The sequence below is a fragment of the Toxorhynchites rutilus genome, chromosome 2 (assembly GCF_029784135.1).
Source record: "Toxorhynchites rutilus septentrionalis strain SRP chromosome 2, ASM2978413v1, whole genome shotgun sequence".
Lineage (NCBI taxonomy): Eukaryota > Metazoa > Arthropoda > Insecta > Diptera > Culicidae > Toxorhynchites > Toxorhynchites rutilus.
The window spans coordinates 115081549-115101880 of NC_073745.1; the positions used below are offsets into that span (position 1 = coordinate 115081549).

The 20332-nt window shown below is 36.7% G+C and overlaps 1 protein-coding gene and 1 pseudogene across 14 annotated transcripts in view; one reads left to right on the plus strand and one right to left on the minus strand.

Moving 5' to 3' along the window:
• Positions 1-20332, plus strand: part of LOC129770475 (serine/threonine-protein kinase 10) — a 133633-nt gene that overhangs the window by 67293 nt on the left and 46008 nt on the right. For 9 of the 14 annotated variants that reach the window (XM_055773329.1, XM_055773334.1, XM_055773331.1 and 6 more), the window contains 6 exons: positions 5944-7310; positions 18679-18877; positions 18944-19254; positions 19324-19467; positions 19626-19667; positions 20213-20288. In XM_055773329.1, the coding sequence (XP_055629304.1) occupies positions 6987-7310; positions 18679-18877; positions 18944-19254; positions 19324-19467; positions 19626-19667; positions 20213-20288 (1096 nt within the window). In that variant the 5' untranslated portion in view covers positions 5944-6986. Of the gene's footprint in view, positions 1-5943; positions 7311-18678; positions 18878-18943; positions 19255-19323; positions 19468-19625; positions 19672-20212; positions 20289-20332 lie in introns of those variants that run through there. The other 5 variants (XM_055773335.1, XM_055773336.1, XM_055773341.1 and 2 more) reach the window with 2 other exon arrangements.
• Positions 12724-12890, minus strand: LOC129772385 (U4 spliceosomal RNA; annotated as a pseudogene).

Genomic DNA, 20332 nt, shown 5'->3' on the forward strand with positions numbered 1-20332 from the left:
CGGCACAATCTGCCTATGTGAAAAAAATATATTTTCCGTGCAACCAGACTACCAAACCGAACTAAAGCAGAACAAGTTGGCCACAATTCGCGCCTGGAGGTTGTACAACAAGGTACTATCGCACTAAGGTACTAAGGTTGCTTACAAATGGAAGACGAAACGTTCTTGTAGATTGCTTGGGCAGTCACTGAAGAAGTTACTACGGGTGACATTATGTCGATGAATTATCCTTAGCCAGATTGAGATCGGTTTCGTAGAAAACCCTGAAATTTGCCACAAATACGTGTTAGTCATGGTATGTCGGACCGCAAAGAAAAAAACGGAAGATTGTGTCCAAGACACTACCGCATTGTTAACGTTTTTCGCGAAGCAATCAAACGGCAATTTGAGCAGATTAAAAAATATCTTTCAAAACTAACAATTACTGTTCATTACTCGCTGTCTAGAGTGATACACTGAACTTACTGAATATCCTAGTAGTTTATTCTGTCTTAGCAAAACGACAGCCACTCCTGCGGAACCAGTTTTCCACCAAAGAAAGCCGCTTTTATCGCTACACTTTGATACCACTCTCAACCCGAAAACAATGCTCGCATTCAGGAAAATTAATTGATCGATCGCAAATAGTCGCCAATAAAACATTCACGATGTATCAGTTATTCTGATAGCGACCAGATGGCAGTGGTATCGTGGCTTCCCAAATAGCCTTTCGCAAGACCAAGTTTTGACGTAGGACCAAGTCTTTCATTTCTTCACCGGGGTATAAGTTCAAAGAGTGACGGTGGAGCGCAAGGTTTTAAACGTTAATACCCCTTTGTCGGATGAACGGAGTGGTATGATAATCATTTCATTCGAAAGACAAAATGTCTTTCTTGTCAGGATACCTAAAGATCTCTGCTGCGTGTTGAGGTATGAGATTTTTCGAATTTCGTTTCGTTGGGTGGACGATAGTTCGCGTTTACATAATCACATCATTCACCTCAGTGAATCCTGACTCTTACCTCTTCCCACTAACATCTATCCCTCCCATGATGTTCGCTAGGGAACCACGCTATAGAGGCGACCCTTCTGGCCTTCGGGCGGCGAATATCATACTAACATTTCTACCCTTCCCCTGGTGACTGTAAGGACGTATCCGGTGTGTTATTGACTATTTAAAGCTCGAATCATCGAAACTTGCACAAAGAGAATGACTTGCTACTCCCAAGCGTCATTCAGTGTGTTCTTTGTGCAATTTCGCTGATTCAGGTCAATCACGGAGAGCAACTACGAATTGTGCAGTCTACCCAAACTCAAGCTCAAGCTTAATTCTTTACCCGAAAACTTGTTTCTGCAGTCGGACCGAACGGAGCATTTAGCGAAAACCGAGGTATCGATGATAATTTGATACCATTGACTATGGATTTGACAGTGAAGAATACGAAATATTTGATATGATGTAGTGAATATTGCACGATATCAAGGAATCACATTGAAAATCATTTATATACGAATGCCGCGATCGATCGGCATTGTTACGGCTTCTTTAGCCGGCCATGGAAAGTCCCCTCGGCGAGAGCACTGGACCTTTTAGATGGATCACGATAATGAAGAATGATTATCAGATTAGAAAAAATAAGAAGAAAATGAAATATCAAAAGGAAAACAAAATGTAATTAGAGAAAAGATAACGAAGTGAATTTACTCGAAAATTGCAAAATCTAAAATTGTGTTATCTCTTTGCTACCAAATCGATTGTAAGTAGTTTGAACCGCGTATTATTGAATGATCGAATGATTTAAATTATTGTAGGCTGGAAAGGAGAGAATTTAAGGGCATAGATGAAGGAAGAAATTGCTGGTCAGATAGAACGGATACGAAGTGTGAGTAGACAAAAGTTAAGTTATAAAAGGAATGAATAAATAAAACATATATTTACAGCTTTTAGCTGTGTCCAACAAAGGATTGCAAATTGCTCAAAATATCCCGAAAATCTCGCCACCAGGCATAGTGAAGAGAATGAGGATTATGCTCTTCTTTTCCTATACCATTTCTCTTTTACAGTCGGACCGAACGGAGCATTTAGCGAAAACCTGATTTAGCGAAGATGATAATTCGATACCGATGCGTGCCATTGACTATGGATTTGATAGTGAAGAATACGAAATGTTTAATACGGTGTAGTGGATATTATTACACCATATCGAAGAAATCACATTTATTGCATGAATCGTCGAGATCAACTGTCATCACAGAAAATTTGTTTATAAAAAATTAACTCTCTGGGACTTTTTCGGAATAAAAGGCAAAACGTATGGTTTAGGGTACCAAAGAAAATAGTCATATTGATTTTTCATATGAAAACTGAGAAAAATTCATTTGCGCGATAAAATACCCTATTATTAGATTAATTCGGACTTCATTTTATCTCAATCGGACTTCATTTACTAGTATCACAAACGTCAGAGTGTGATTTTTTTTGAAAACCGAAAAATCACCTCAGGGAGTCATCCGAAAAAAAAAATACACAAGCACTCTCCATGCTCCATAAACTGAAAAAGGGTGGAGCCTGAATCACAATATTTTCTTTATCCACACTGTCCGTAGAACAAACGATGCATTTGCTATTTCTATTTCATTGAAACGTGCTCTATTCTTTTTATTTGACACGATTACTGAAATACAGCCATTCCATGCCAAACCGATATAGTGGTTCTCAGATTTTCGTGAAAAGTGGTAGTTTTGTTCTTTATCGAAAAACAATTGACCCGTATTTTTTTAAATTTTTTCATTAGGGCGACCATTTCCATTTTAGGGTTGTCCGAAAAATCAACTTTTTCCTCTTTTTTCTAAAAATGACTTTTTTTAAAAATTCATAACTTTTGAACTATTAGACCGATTCAGATGATCGACATATCATATTAAAGCCAATCACCTGGTATTTTTTGAAAGAATACTATACCTGCGGAGAATTCAAATTCTGCTCTCGTTATTATTGATTGTGTTCGTTTTTTATTGTTTTCATAGTCTCGGGACCAAAGACGCTATATTTTTTTATATTTTTTCTAAAAGGTTAGGTTGTTTCACATAACATATGTCGAAACCAGAGAGGCGTTTTTTTTCGTTTTTGAGTTATGCAAAAAAAGTTATGTCCAAAAAATCATTTTTAATTTTTTTTTCAAAAATGACTTTGTTCAAAAATGTATTACTATTGAACTACTGGACCGATTCAGATGATCGATATACATTAAAGCCAATTAGCTAGCCTTTTTTTTTGAAAAACTTACACATCTACCAATTAATTGAATTCTAGTCGCATACATCCAGTCTAGTCGCATATAAATATTGAACGAAGACTGATAACATGTCAACTTTGAAAAATAACACATCTCTGATTTTTGGATATGTTATGTAAAAAAACTCAGCTTTCAAGAAAAAATATAAAAAAATTTAGCATCTTTGGTCCCGAAACCATGTAAATTATAAAAAGCTAATACAATAAATAATTATGAAATCATAATCCATTTTTTTTCGCAAGTCTAATATTTTTCGAAAAAGACTATCTAATTGGCTTTAATTTTATGCATCGATCATCTGAGTCGGTCCAGTAGATCAAAAGTTATGAATTTTTGTGTTGGAAAAAAGAGGAAAAAATTTATTTACGAAAAAATCGCCTCTCTGGTTTCGGCATATGTTATGTGAAGAATCCTCAGCTATCCAGAAACAATATTAAAAAATATAGTGCCTTTGGTCCCGAGTCTATGAAAACAAGAAAAAACAAATACAATAAATAATAACGAGAGCAGGATTCGAATTTCCTGCAGGTATAGGTATCGATCAGGTGATTGGCTTCAATTTGATATGTCGATCATCTGAATCGGTCTAGTAGTTCAAAAGTTATGAATTTTTGAAAAAAGTAATTTTTGGAAAAAAGAGGAAAAAGTAGATTTTTCGGACAACCCTAAAATTGAAATGGTTTCCTGATGAAAAAAAATAAAAAAATACGGGTCAATTGTTTTGCGATAAAGAACAAAATTACCAATTTTCACGAAAATCTGATAACCACTATATCGGTTTGGCATGGGATGGTTGAATAAATAGTTCTACGTCAAAAAATAGGTAATGATCTCTTAGGCTTTCGTTATTGTTACTCACAGAAAATAGTCCAAAATGAATACACAACAACTGAGCTAAACAAAAGAGCCGCTGAATCATACGCGGCCCGCGGGCCACAGGTTGATTGTGACTGGCCTAGCAGTTTGTACAGACTCCGTAGGCACGTCATCGGTTTGTACTTACATGGACTCTACGTGTTTACTGTTTTTCGGGAGTAAAAGTAACATTCGGGAGTAACATATGTAACATAAAATTCAAGAAAGAGCTATCATTTTCATTTTTGAAGTTAGGGGGAGGCGATCTGGCGTAGTGGTAACATTCATGGCTCTCACGCTGAAGGTCACGAGTTCAATTCTCACTCCCGACATTCTTCCAAAAATGGAAGTAAAAAGTGACGAACCAGCCAAATGAGTTGAAAATCACTATAATACAGATAAAAAAAAAAAAAAAAAAAAAAAATTTGAAGTTATTTTGACGTAGGACTGCGTCTTTCATTTCTGTACTTCAAAATTCCGAAAACGAGAGCGTTGTTTGATGTGTAAGGTTTTGAACCCCTTTGTCGTCTAAACGAAGTAGTATGATAGTCAATGATAGATGTTTGTTGATTGATTCCAAAAACTTGTTTCAATAGCTAAAAATTTGATTTTAAAGGAAACTATTGAAATCACAAAAATCTATAAATATGGGTACCACTTTAAAATGTATCTCTGTCGTGATTGGTATGCGATTGATGCATGCCGATTCGTAGCAAAAGCGCTATGTATATTCCTTTTCAATCTTACTGCTGTTTTGAACCGATATACATTTTTTTTCGCCTCAGAATATGCACTAAGCAAACAACGCAGAGATTGCACTGACGCGCAGAAGTATATCAATAATTAATTGATCTTCTCCTATTAGGCTTTACCTTTGAACTACCAAGTTCATTTGTCTCTAGCCTTGAAAAAGAGCCTAATAGAATATCACTTAATGGAAGGTCCCGGGATTGAACCCACGATCGTTGGCTTGAGGGGGTAGTAAACCATGAACATCGTAAAAAAATGTGATTTGAGCGATTTTTTTTCAACGAAGGTGAAGAAGGTACTTTCGAGTAGCTGAGAGCTGTGTTTTTGGTGGAAAACTGAAAGTGAAAATTTCTTCCGCAGCGGTTGCTGCCTTCGACGCCACCACACCAACCGATTCGGTTTGAGTATTCAATTGCCGTCCTGCGAAAGGTATATAATTTGTTGATAATTTATTTGGAAAATTGTGTGTTTTGGGAGCGTTGAGAATGAGTTGATTTGAGAATATAGTTGATTTGACAATCTGCTCAAAATAGCGTTTTATTGCTTTGCTGGTCGTCCCCACACTCAGTGTTGTCGTTGGGCATCACCCTTCTCGTTTATTGTAGTTCAAAAAGGATATGATTGTTTTTAAGAAAATCGAGTCACCTTACTTTTGAGCTTCTATTTGGTACCCGAGTCGACAACATATGAGGCCGTGACTTAAAATATTATCTAATGACAAACTTTAGTTCACCATTCGCCTTCAGGAATACTTTGATTTGAGCCTTCTCACGTCATTCGACGAGCCGAATAAAGGAGATTGTAACAATCTCGTAAATAAAGCCTTAAAAATAATAAAAACATTCAAACTTATTTGTAACGCTAACAATATTAACACTAAATCATGACCCAACAAGAATTACATAACGATTCGGTTCTTCTGTTCAGCATGCACGCAGCTGATCAAATAGGAAATACATAAATCTCCGAAACTCGACGAATTTGTTGTTTATATATTTCGCTAAAAATTCATTGGCAAAACACAACATACAACACTAAATTTCTTCCCATTCTTTCGTTTCAGATCCGACCCACGAACGCACACACGCATCTGCAGTTTATGGTCTCGCGAGCAGCACCAACGGCAGTCGTACCCATTTCCACACGGCGGACGGTGGTGGTGACCATGGGCTAACAACACAACCAGAAAAGATTCGACTAATTTATGCGACCGTTTTTCACCGGACAGTAGAAACAAATACAGCAGCTTTCTTTTGCGCCGCGGCACCGTGTTGCCGTCCAGAAGAACAAAGGGGCGCGCACGCAGCGGCTTCCGGGGTTCTGGTGGCCGCTAGACTGTCAGCAGCAACAGCGCGGTAGCAACATCGCTTCCACCTAGCTGGATAAAATGGCACTTTTCAAACTGCATCGGATTTCTATCGACACCGGTGCTGCTGCTGATCGTATCTTGCCAACGCCGTTGATCAGTTGTGAAATCGCTAGCCGCCAAGTGGATGATCGGGCACTTGTTGTTGTTCCCCTAGTGACCCTGGTGGTAGTGAAATAAGTGCCGGGAGGAGAGACGGGGAAACAAACCAGAGTGCGGTCGTTTGCTTTCGCTGTATTTTTTTTTACTGATTTTACTATTGGTGGTTTCCTTCCGAAGTGATTTCTCCAGTTTTCGATTTGTGTCCGGCACGTCGCATTTTATGTCAATCCAGAAGTAGAAGTAGAAGGTGAAAAAACAGCGCTCTGTCATCGATGTTTTTTTCCCTCTATGTGTGAGAGAATTGTGAACGATGCGAAGAAGGAAAAATTATGCAGTCAATGGTGGATATAAAGATTTCGTGAACATCATGTGTTTAAACAAAATATATAATAGAATGTAAGCCAAAAAGCTTTATGTGAAGCAACAGAAAGCAACGGAGGAAAATAAGTGTGTTACGAATGTATAGTGGAAAGGAGTAGAAGAAGAGAAAAATTTGTAAGATAATTGCCTGTGCATAAGAAGAAGAAGTAGTGAGGCGCCACGGGAAGATAGAGCGAAGAAAATAAGTGCTTGTGGAGTGAATTGAGCGGGTGAGCAATAATTTTTCGAAAAGAGAACGAAACAGAAACCGCGGAAACATGTCTTTCCTCAACAATCTGAAGAAGGTCTTCCACCTTGGCGGTGGAGAGGCCAAAAAGAAGCGTATCTTCAACAACATTCGCATGGATACGGATCCAAATGATTTTTGGGATATGATCGGAGAGCTCGGGGATGGTGCATTCGGTAAGGTGTACAAGGCTCAGAACAAAGAGACGAGACAGCTTGCGGCGGCCAAAATGTGCACCCTGGAGGACGAAGAAAATTTGAGCGATCACATGGTGGAGATCGACATCCTCTCGGAGATAAAACATGGCAATATTGTGGAGCTATACGAGGCGTACTCGATCGACGATAAGCTGTGGGTGAGTGATTCTGAAGACTTTGAAGTATGAAAGATATTGTGCAGTTGTTCTTTGTTTGCTGTCTGAATTGGACATATCAGCGTTGGACTCCTTGATCTTTTCATTTCGATAAATGCGTTACTTTCTTCGAACCGTGCTAACTTGATGAACTGCTTTTACTGAGCGTGAGTTCAATTTGAATAGGATTTTTAAACGAAATTTGATAGAATGGGCACTTAAATGTAAATATGGGTTATGGAGAATAATCCAAAAATCAAAAACATAAAAATATAGTTTTTATACTATAGTTTTAAACGGTTTTATTTAGCATTACCTACTGTAAATATGTTTGAATGATTATCTGCAGGTTGTCCCACATCGATAGGAATTTAACCTCCTTCCTGTTGACCAATTGATCTGAAATTTGGAGCACGCCTTTATCTCTGCTGTCGTTAAAAAACCGCGTATTCTATGATCTTGAAAATCCAAGATGGCGGCCGGAACAAAATGGTGGACTACATATTTTATCAAAACCCCATCAATATGGGTATCAAATGAAAGGGCTTGACTAGTAGAACATACTTATTTGTGAAAAATCACATTTTAAATATACTGTTGAAAAATCAATATCTTTATGTCGTCTATAGTAAGTTCTTCTAACATATAGTCCAGGTCCTCACTTGCGTATAGTTCCTCAATATCCTAATCGGAACTCGATGAGATAATACTCGAAACTTTTCTTCTAATGTTTCGCACTATTTCGTCGTTACTTATTTCCTTGCTATCAGATTTACTATTACCGTCCGGTGAACATTTTAAGGATGAAAAAAACACATGTGTGTCGAAAAAAAATATACATAATAGACATATTGTTTTTTTGGAATAAACAGGGGCTTCTCCGCGTCGTGCAATTATTATTATTCTCATTCTCAGAAAAAAAACTGCAACTTGCTTCTTCTTTTAGATTTTTAACTACCAAGCGCAAAGAACGATGAAAATCGAATTACGTGAAAAATCGGAGTTGTCAAATATTATATAGTTTATGACGATTATTTTCCCACAAATGTGACATATGTTCTCAGTATGATATATCCACAGAATCTTCGCAATCGATTGAATAGAATATTCTATACTCTCCAATTGAATTGTAGTTATTCATCGCCATTGAAAATCTATATATTCTCATCTGTTTTAAGTCAAATATGCGCCGTTTTGTTCGTTGACTTGTTCCCAACGAGATGCCAACTTCATAATACCCCTGTTATAGAAGCTCGCTTCCTTATTGGCAAAAAACTCGGATAGCCAATTTTCACAGGCCTCTTTTGTGGCTAACTTCTGACTACCTAGCTCGTTCGCCATGGACAAAAACAGGTGGTAGTCACTTGGTGCAAGGTGTGTGGCCTGGCGTTGTCCTGATGGAAGACAATGCGGCCTCTGTTTATCAAAGATGGCCTCTTCTTCATGAGTGCTACCTTCAAGCGGTCCAGTTGTTGGCAGTACAGGTCCGAATTGAGCGTTTGGCCATAGGGAAGCAGCTCATAATAGATTATTCCTTGACAATCCCACCAAACACACAGCAGAACCTTCCTGGCCGTTAATGAGGGCTCGGCCACCGTCTGAGCCGTTGCGATTCAGCAGCGAATTCACATGCGTCGATACGGTCAAAGATGTTTTTTTGCGTCAACGTGTGGCACCCATACATCGAGCTTCTTTGTGAATCCAAGCTTCTTGCCGGTCTTTCTCGGCTAATTCAGCGATTTTGTCGCAATTTTCGACGACAGGCCTTCCGGAGCGTGGCGCATCTTCGACGACCTCTACACCAGAACGAAAACGTTGAAACCATCGTTGTGCGGTAGAAATGGAAACTGTATCGGGTCCATAAACTGCACAAATTTTATTGGCAGCTTGAGATGCATTTTTGCCTTTGTCATAGTAGTACTGTAAAATATGTCGGATTTTCTCTTTATTTTGCTCCATATTTGCGACACTATAACTCACGAACGACTTAACCAAATAAAACACTGTTAAGGACTATATTATAGCGCGCAAAAATACCTTTCCAACAAGCTATAGTATGACTCGATACAATGAATACAACTAGAACTACGCGCTTACAACGACACCTCGCGGAAATACCGCAGGACTTTTTTGACAGCCTAATATATATATATAAATGAAGTGACGTCTATCTGTCTTTCTGTCTTTCTGTCTATCTGATTCTTATAGACTCGGAAACTATTGAACATGAAAATGGACATAAAAATTGGCTCGAAAACTAATCAAGTAAATGGAGCCAAATTTGGCATGTGAAGGTTTTAGAGGGCAAGAAATGTTCCTATGGTGAATAGACACTCCTCCCCTCTCTCTCTCTCTAAGGGGTGGCTGCCATACAAATAAAACTCAAACTTCTGCATAACTCGAGATGTAATCAAGCAAATTGAACCAAATTTGAAATGTTTCTATGATTATATGACACCCCCCCCCCCCCACTCCTCTGGGATGGAGAGGTCCCGTAAAAATAATACACATATTTCAACCTAACATGACAAACGAAAGTTATCGGAAAACTCTGAAAAAAATGGAAAAGTTCGAAAAATTTAATTCGCATATGTTCTACAATTACATATTGACAAGCGTTATTAGTCCATTTGATGTTTGCGCTAACGAAATTGATCTTCGTTCGAAAGTGGAAAGAAAACGTGGATGTGATAACGAAACATAAATTTTGGGCGAGACGAAGTTTGCCGGGTCAGCTAGTAGTAAATAAAAAAAAGTATGTTTGGTTGATTTTCATTTATCATTATTATCATTTCCAACATTGTATAATTGACTGAAAATTTATTTTTATAAGTTTTCTAATCAGCAGTCGGTTGATTTCATTCGGATTCAACAGAAAAGTAGTTCTGAATCGAACCCAAATTCATTATTATCGTTGTCCGCTTATTTCTCTAGCGTACCGACAGTTGAATTTGGGCCTGCAAGAAACTCGACCGAATCCCTCTGGGCGACGAAGGTGTTAAAAAGCAGTTATGTATCAAAAATATACGTCATGTTTATTCATGTGCTGTTAAAAGATGTGATGGGCATTCGAATACAATTTGATGCTATCAAAATTGACATTATTTGCGCATGACAAAAACATCTGATGAATTTGCAGAAATTTTAGTGGAAACTTCTTGTACAAAATGCAATTAGAAACGTTACACTGTACAGGCAACTCCCTTTATACCCAATCTGTACGAGTGATTTTCCAAATCTGATAAATGTGTTATGTAGCTCGAAATTTCCGACTTGGTTCCCTTTGACTTAACACCGACCTAGTGGAATTCGATAACTGGGTTGCCCTTCCAGGTTTTATTTCTAGCGAGAAAAAATCAACAGAATTGTTAGGTATTCTCATAAACCTATTGGTTTCTGTTTTACGCGCTTGCGCTTTTTACGCTGTTTTCGGAATTTATGCGGTTTTTCTGAGCAGCACATATAAACCGCGTAAAACGTAAACAGATTTAATGTGCTAAATGATGTGACTTCTCACGAAATAAGTTTGTATTGTATCACTGATTAGTAGCTGAAAAATAAAGGAAAAACAGATATCATGATTGTTGCATGCAAAAAAAATTAGTTTATCAATTGTTAGAATATGGGTTGCATTTTAAAATAAATAATTCACTATTTGTTAGATTTTTACACGGATTTAGAAATTCTCGCGGTTTTCTTTTACGCTGCACGTATCCCCCGCGTAAAAAAAACGACTCCAGTGTAAATCTTTTGGACAAGCGATTTTTTCTCCTGTTTTCAAGGAAAATTCAAAATTAATGTTAGTGGTGTAGAATATTTATTGAGTACTACCTGGCCCGGCAAACTTCGTCCCAACAAAAATTATTGTTTTGATATGAATTCACGAACATTCACGTTTTCTTACTAAGCGAACATTCGAGGGTTTAATCGCATAAGTCTTCAGTGATTGATCTTCTTATTAGCCCTTTACAATTTCCATTTGCTATAATTTTCCTAGTACTTCTACCAAAACTCCTCATTACAATTTATTTAAATTTGTTTCCGTATACAACTTTCACTCAAGATTCTTGATTAACTTGCATGTTTCACCGCTACACAGAGTACATGTTTGGTGAATATTCTATATATTCCACCTGAGAATCCATGAACGCTTCACATGAACGGAACACGAAGCTTGTTTTCGCAAAAGCGAAATACAATTGGACTAACAACAATGTTATTCTAGAACATACTGGAATTCAATTTTCCGAATTTTCTCTTCGCTATATTTATCTACGGGAAGAGGTGAATACAACAAAAAAACGGCTCAAATCGGACCATCCCTTTCTCTTATTTGATTTAGTTCTTTTTTTCACCGGATTAAACGAAGAAGGAATAAGGACGTCGTTAGATTCATACGTGTAAAAGCAAAATACAAATGTTTGACTTTTGTATACTCGCTAAATACAATGGTCACGAATATACACATTTGTGAAATAATTTCATTTGTGTAAGAATTGTAAACTATAACTGTGTTGGAGAAACTAATCGGCGGCTGATGGTTACTATTTTACAGATACAGATAATTTTAATGTAATATATGGGCTGAATAATATCGATAAGGAAACAAGTCGCAGAAAGTTTCTAGAAATAGTTTTATATCATTATTATGCCCCATCAAAAATAGGTATTAATTAGGTAATTATTATGAATTTTTGATATTTTTTCTAGAAGTTTGAGACTTAGTACTGGTTCAATTTACAAATATCAAAAAACACACACGAACATATTTAAATATAAATTAAATTAGTCGAGTCTCTAAATTCTAAAAAAGATATCAAAATTTCATAAACATATACATTTTTGTACCGCGGAACACTGCTAAAATTCTGAAAAAAATAACACATATCAAGAAAAGGAGTATAAACACATTCTAAACCTTCAAAATTGAACTTGCAGAGAGGCCAGCAATCAGGATGTTTTTGTAAGATTGCTTATGACGTCCGACCCTCTGATAAGCAGCTTGTGAAAACGAAAATCGAAAAAGGTCCAATTCCTATCACCAACTGCAATAAAACTACTGCAAAATAACATGAATTTGAGCTCTGATAGTGAGATAGAATCAGAAATTCATTTATAAATTAATATAATGCAAATAAACATCAATAGTAGATAAAGTATGAAAACAGAGCAAAATTGAGTACATTGCGCTGTAAAAATTGGTATAAAAAGTGATGTTCCCGAGTTCGAATAGTAGTTTGCCCTGACGAACAAAATGACGTTGAGTATTGCTGCGCAGACGTGCACATTTTTGAATATTTTAATGAACAAAACTGACATATTTTTGCTTGGTAAGCTAATAGTGTCTTCAACAAAGTTATGTACTTTCATGTTATCTAAAACTTTGTGGAACATGTTGAGTTGATATAATGTGTTTTAGGAATAACCTAATTCAAAAAACTATGGATGGGTTATACCTATGATATAACCGCAAGGTTGACGTAGGACTGCCGTTGGCTTAGTAATCATTTGTGTTTTTTCAATTAGCAATAATCGCACTTCGAATGTTCCTCATTGGGTACGATATCGCCGCTGCGCAGAGCTGTTGATTAAATTAGTGAATGAATGAAACAATTTACGAATTCAATTGTAAACAAATCCCAATTTAGGTCGATTCATGCATTACGGTAGTGGTTATCGCAACAAATAGTTATCAACATTTTGCTTAATCAACTAACGGTATGCGTAGAAGTTCAGTGAGCTGGCGACATGAAGGGGTATGTAGTTTTGAATAACCGAGTCAAAGCGTTGTATTTGTACCCGCTTTTATAGACCGTGTTAGCAAAACGCATTCCGGAGTGTAAAAATGCATGGGGGTATAAAAAGTACTGCCGAGATCTGGAATGTCGATTTTCTCAACTTATTGGTTTCGGAATCTGTGTTGGGAAAACACATTCCGGTTTGCAAGAAAGGAAGCGAGTACAGAAGTACTCGCAGCTTGCATCTCATTTGCAATGCCAATTTCCCCAGGCTCCATGGTTTTGAAGTCTGGGTTAGGAGGGAAACATTCCGATTTACAAAAACGCAAACGAGTACAAAAGTATCCGCTGCTTGCATCTATTTTGCAACGCCGATTTAGGGAAACATTCCGATTTGCAGAAACGCAAACAAGTACAGAAGTATCCGCTGCTTGCATCTATTTTGCAGTACAGATTTCCCTTGGCTCCATGGTTTTAAAGTCTGTATTAGAAAAACATTACAATTTGCAAAAGCGCAAACGAGTACTCGCTGCTTGCATCTATTTTGCAATGCCGATTTCTCCAGGCTCCATGGTTTTGAAGTCTGTGTTAGGGAAACATCCATTCATTCCTGCGATGGCACCTCAATCGCTGTTCAATTATAACTGAGTGGATTTCTTTTTTTTCACTTAAATTCTTTTTATTTCTTAATTTGGTTTACATTAAGATACTACATTTCAAGTGATTCAACCTAGGGTTCTACATCTTTAAGTTGCAAGTTCTGTAATGATTTTCATCATACACATTATCCGATTGTTTCATATTCCTATTGTAAAATCATGCCTAAACTATTCTAGTTTAGTTGTTACCTCTTTTTTTATACCTAAATCTAACTTATAAGATACCCTCCCCAAATTATTTACATTGTCCCAACTTAAACTACTTATCTAACTGGAAATAAATATATCTACCCTAATCCAAAGCCGTTACCTTGAAAGGTAACGACTAGAAAGTCAGGTAGCATAATCATACAGATTATGAATTATTCCGTGTATTGAGAGAGCGCAACTCTGTTCAAATTTCATGCAATTATTATTGATAATTTCAGTGGATTTCCGAGCGGCGCTCTCTGATATACCGATTGGTGATTTCAATAGCCTGTTTTGAAAGCAATTTTAAGGCTATTGAATCAAGTTTTTGGATCAAAAAGTAACAAGTATACAACGCGTGTAGACATTTTATCTTTCGAATGAAGTGTTTATCATACCTTTTCGTTCAGTTGTTTAGGAGCTATTAACGCTTGAATTTCCGTCTCCGTCTCCGGCGTAACGCTTTCGTTTTCGGACCTTTGATTTTACACCTCGGTATAGAAACGTAGTCCTACGTAAAAACTAGTTTTGAGATAGTCTCCCCAGAAAAACAGTTTTATCTCTGAAGAACTAATAGATAGATATTATGTATCTTCAGCAAAGTTTCATGAAATTTACAGCCCTACAGTGTTGCTGGAGTCATAACTCAGCTATCTCGTAAATATAAAAAGTTAGTTTTTTTAATTTTTACCGTAACTTAGTAAGAGTTTAAATGAAACCAAGCGTCAAATTATCCAAATCAACATTCTGAACAACTTTTCGGAAAACACCCAACCTCTTAAATGTAAGATAAGACGAGAAAAGATTTTTGACCGTCTTTTTTCAGAACGGCCCCACTGTGCGACGTGTTAATAACTTAACGTGTTAATAACAGGAAAATATCGAATTTCGTTATTTGTTCTGGAGTATCAAAAAATATTCTGTTTTAGAGGAGACTGAAATCAATGACTATTAAAACAGAATGAAGTTGAAGAAAACATAATTTCTGTGGATTTTTCATTCAAGCGTGTAAATACCAATAAGGCCTAAAAAGTGCACAACAGCAATGCTTTCGGTATGTGACATCGTGCGCGAGTATACGAGTTACGATTTTCGCGCGAATACAGGAGGGTTAATCATCGCATCCTTCATTGTACAGAACGCTTTCACTGAGCAGGCTAACAATAGACACAGCAACAACATCCCCAAAAAACTATCAACATCAACACATGATTTTGCATCCATTTCATATTCAATTACTAGTTGACCCGACAAACGTTGTTTTGCCATAAAAATTATTTCTAGTGAATATGTTGGTTGTTAAAAAATAACTAATGTATTGTAAGTGTGTTTAATCGTTTTAACGATCTACATATACATGAAACGTTCGTTACTCTTGTGTTTGACATACCGAGGAATAGAGCGCCAAATCGATGACGATTGAAAAAAAAAACCAAACAATTCTTTGTATTCCATTCCCGAATCGAATTCGAATCTGAAGTGAAAAATGGAATATATTTTTGTCGTAAAGTGTACAAAAAATAAATAAAGAATTTCAAAATAAATTTCGTTGTTGCAAATGTATTTGTTGCTCTTCGTCGAACCACAGAACTCAACATTCATATGAGCATTGAATGTTTTGCTCAGCTGAGGCGAATATGACACTGCCGAACGATTTTAAGGCAATTTTAGGTTGTTGAAATTTGAATAAAAAATTTTATTCGATGTTGTTTCAATACTTGGACATAGTCCTGACCCTAACTTAACTATTCGTCTATTGATGTCCTTGGATTTCAACCAAAGTATCATTCAGAATATAAAATAATTATCAGAGACTATTCTCGTTCAAGATACCTGTATAGAATGTAATACTCTGCTACACAGAACACACAATAGAGCCATATTTCTTTTTTTTTTGTTTATTTCACTCGAAAAAATAACAATTTACGCTTCACAGAAGTGGAACACGAAGCTCAATGAGTGGAATTTTTGAGTAAATAACACAATCGATCCTCAGGGCGTATTTTGTTGATTATCCAAATTAAAAATGTGCATATGAGGTAATCCTATTTTTTTGTAATGCGACGGCCCGAGCGGACCTAGGCACTTTTCAAATTCTTTAAGAATAAACACACCTTATTGCTTTGGGCTCTGAATCAAGACTCTTCTTTTATTTCACAGGAAGAATCCAGTTCAAACTGGAACAAGGACAACGCTGGTCGTGAGAATATGCATAGTAACAACATTCCCAAATAAACTCTCAACATCAACACATCATGCTGGTAGGAGTGTGACTGATTGTTGTATCTTCCACCCTTCTTATATTAGGGTGGCAGCGAAAATGGTCAGGTCAAATTTCAAAAACCGACCATGTACATTTTGTTTATTGGCCCCAAAAATGACCTGTTCAAAATATCAGCTCAATCGGACATGATTTAGGGGTGACCCAAAGCGCTCAAAGTTTGGATTTTTGATCCTCGAAAATCTTCCAAGAGAAGTAAAGGAAATTTGGAAAATCGTTTTTTTCCAAATGACTTAAAAATGTATAAAACGTCGGCGGCGGCCTTTCGCAAGCAAATCTGTGTTTCATCGATTGCCCGGTTAGTTTGAAACATAGGAAACGATCCTTTAGTTAGGTGATATGTTTCAAACTGCATACAACAAGCAACAACAATACAAACAACTGCGCCGATGAAGGGGCAGTCTGTTTAACCGTAATTCTCTTAAAACTTATGCGTTTATTTATTTTATTTTTTTTATTATTTTGTTTTGCTCGCACTCATTAGTCACGTAAAAAAATCAGTGTATCTGACCGCGTAGGGCGTCTAAATATGTTTTCCTTCGCTAAAGCTCCATTTGGCACAAAGTCGGTGTTGTAATTGAGCAATTCCAACTGAAATCGACAAATGACGTTTTGTATTTTTGTATTTTTGATTAAAATGAAAGTTTGTATTCCGTTTGGTTTGAACGAAATATGAGTTTTCCACAGCAATTGGGAATTTTTTTACCCAAGTGTAACTTTTGAAAAGAGCGTAGCGATTTTAGTAAAAAAAATCTTTGATAATTTATATCTCAAAAACTATGAGTCGTGCCGAAATAGTGTCTTAGAAAGAGTTATATAGTATTGATATGCAATGGTGACAAAAATATACACTGAGAAAAATATTAGTACTCTTTTTTTATTTACAAAAAAAAAACTTCAATTTGCAATATCTAAAAAATATATTTTTTGAAAGTTTTTCATAGAAATTGAAGTCATGTAGAAAATTTAAAAAAATAATCCAAGATGCTAAAATTATTTTTGACAAACTTTGTGGCACATCAAATTTTTATGATTTTTTGAAACTTCCAATTTTTGTATGTTACAATCATTTTTAGCCACAAATTATGAATTCTGATGTGATTTAAAATAAAAAAAAACTCTTTATCAATCTCCTTCTAAATGCAGCCATTCTCGAGATATTTCAAAAAAGCATTTCTAATTTATTGTCTTTTTTTATAAAAAAAAATTCCAAAAAAATAAAAGTAAAAGATATAAATAAAAAAGGGTACTTTTTTTCTTAGTGTATATTTTTTTCACATTGTAACAACAATACTCTATAACTCTTTCTAAGACACTATTTCGGTACGACCCCTAGTTTTTGAAATATAAATTATAAAATATTTTCTTACTAAAATCGATACGCCCTTTTCAAAAGTCACACTCGAGTAAAAAAATCCCAATTGCTGTGGAAAGCCAAACGAAATACAAACCTTCATTCTAATCAAAAATACATGTTTTTAAAATTTGCATTTTTAGCACGATTTCATTTAGAATTGCTCAATTGTAACAGGATTCAAACTTCCAATTCATAGATGGAATATATCTAGTGATTATTTTATTCGACCAATTGATAACACTCAACATACATGGTACTTTCATCGATAATAATCGACATAATCCAAGATTAGATCAGTGGTACCCAGCCTTTTTACCTATGCGAACCCCTTCGATTGCAGTTTTCCGTGTGTATGTTGAAATCATTCTTATGAAAGGCAAAAACTTTTGAGATACTTATTTGTAAAACGAGACAAAGTTTGTAACGAAGCCTATCTCGTATCGTTTTCAATTTGAACTTATTTGAAGAAGAGCTCAAAGTTCACTCAGGTTTATGTAGAAGCAATCGGAATAAGAATATTCAATGCGAGCATGGCGATGTTCGAGTCCGAATCACCGAAATTGATCCTTTTCACCGAACGGGCCATGAGTCGAGGAATTATTTTGTTCGCTTTTTTGTCAGTCATACCACAGACAGCAACATTTTCAGATCTGACACCATGGCGCCATTTCTGTAGGCCTTGTTACAAATGCTTGAAGATTGCCTAGGAAATGAATCATATTGTAGCTTTAAGTCTAGCGAAAACAGATGCTCAAAGATTATCTCCTAAGTGTTTTGGGTAGTTAACATATTTTGTAGATAGGAAAATAGTAACTGCCTTACTGGTGAGAACATATCAATGAACATCTTCGGCCTTTGTACATCCATTAATCTTTTTCTGGAATCCTGATTTGTTACCAAGCATTACTGGAGTCATCGGTTCAATGAAAAGGTGTTGCCAACTTAATGTTCAATACCTCTATATAAATGCCCATTATAAAAATCTCTCAACCAAGCTCTTGGAGCTTCTGGCCGCTTCAGAAATGGGTTTATTTGCTTGTGATTCAGCACCGATCATAGATTCTTCTGTAAAATATTACTGCACCACCACGTTACCTCTTCAGTCTTCGAATGGTTTTTCATTTTTCACAATCTTTTAAAATTTCAGATGCTGATTGAATACTGTGATGGCGGTGCCTTAGATAGTATTATGGTCGAGCTGGAGAAACCTCTGACGGAACCCCAAATCGCCTACGTTTGCAAGCACATGTGCGCCGGCTTGAATCACTTGCACAAGAACAAAGTGATACATCGTGATTTGAAGGCAGGCAACGTGTTGCTAACGATGGACGGTGGGGTCAAGCTAGGTAGGTATACAGGAATCATGAACCTTGAATCGAAATGCTGAAGCGTTGCTCTTCTGACCCTTGCAGCGGACTTCGGCGTTTCGGCGAAGAACAAACACACCCTGCAGAAGCACGACACCTTCATCGGGACGCCGTATTGGATGGCACCGGAATTGGTGCTGTGTGAAACTTTCCGGGATAATCCATACGACTTCAAGGTGGACATTTGGTCTCTAGGCATCACGTTAATCGAGTTCGCACAAATGGAACCACCGAATAGCGAAATGTCACCCATGAGAGTGTTGCTCAAGATTCAGAAAAGTGATCCACCCAAGCTAGATCAACCTTCGAAGTGGTCTAAGAGCTTTAACGAATTCCTTGCGAAGTCGTTGGTCAAAGTAAGTTTTCAGGCGACATCTGTATGATTCAGGCGTCCAACAATGATGCTATATTTTTTTTTCTTTCAGGATCCCCAACAGAGGCCAAATACGGATGTGCTGATGACTCTATCTTTTATTAGTGGTAATCTGGACCCGAAGCCAATCAAGGATCTATTGCTAGAATACAAGGCAGACGTTGTCGAAGAGGAATTGGTCGATGAAGAGGCGGAGGTAATGTTTCGTAACAATATTATATGCAGACTTGCCTCCATAAAATCATGCGTGACAACACCTAATCTGCTCCTTTATCTCTCTAACAATCACACGCTGCTCGCTATCGAATAACATAATTTGATCTCCCCCTACACTCAAAAACAAAACATCATTAGAAAGCTAAGCGACAAGCGAAGCGTAGATCGCTCTATCAGAGGGTTGGTAAGTTTGTCAGACTAGAGTGTTTGAAACCGAGAGACATACATATAGATGTAGAACGCGCGAAGGTGGCCCCGTGCTGGTCGGTTAATCTTTTCTAAATTGTTAGCTTGCTGTTGATTGGCACACGAGTGGTTCAACAGAACGGGGAAAACAAACCTCGTTTCTGGCGTATATCTAATGCATTACGTTTTCTTCTGGCGTAAACACTCCTTTATTAAGCTCTTTCATCCATCGTAGAAAAATATGTGCATCCAGCGTATAAACTCTTCTAGTCTGGCAATTGTTCACTATAATATTGAAACTTGTATTTGATTTTCTTTTAAAGTCGTAATATTTTTTGCTATTGTTTTTTTTTCTCAATAATTTTTGTATGAATCAGTTACAACTCTCACATCTAGAATTGTTCAGTTCAGTTGAATTGCAGCTTATGTTCACTATCGTTTATTTCTTTTTTCCTGTTCCATTGATCGCCTTAAGAGAAAATTTTAATTAATTCTTCATTTTTTTTCATTATGTCTCTTTCGGCGTTTTCACACAACAGGAGCATCGCAGTTCTGCGCTTCCCCTCGATTTGGACGATGACTCATCGTCGCTACAAAGCCAAGAAACTTATAAACGTAAGTTTTGTCCCTTTGTGTCACTTCGGTCCCGTTCGTTATTT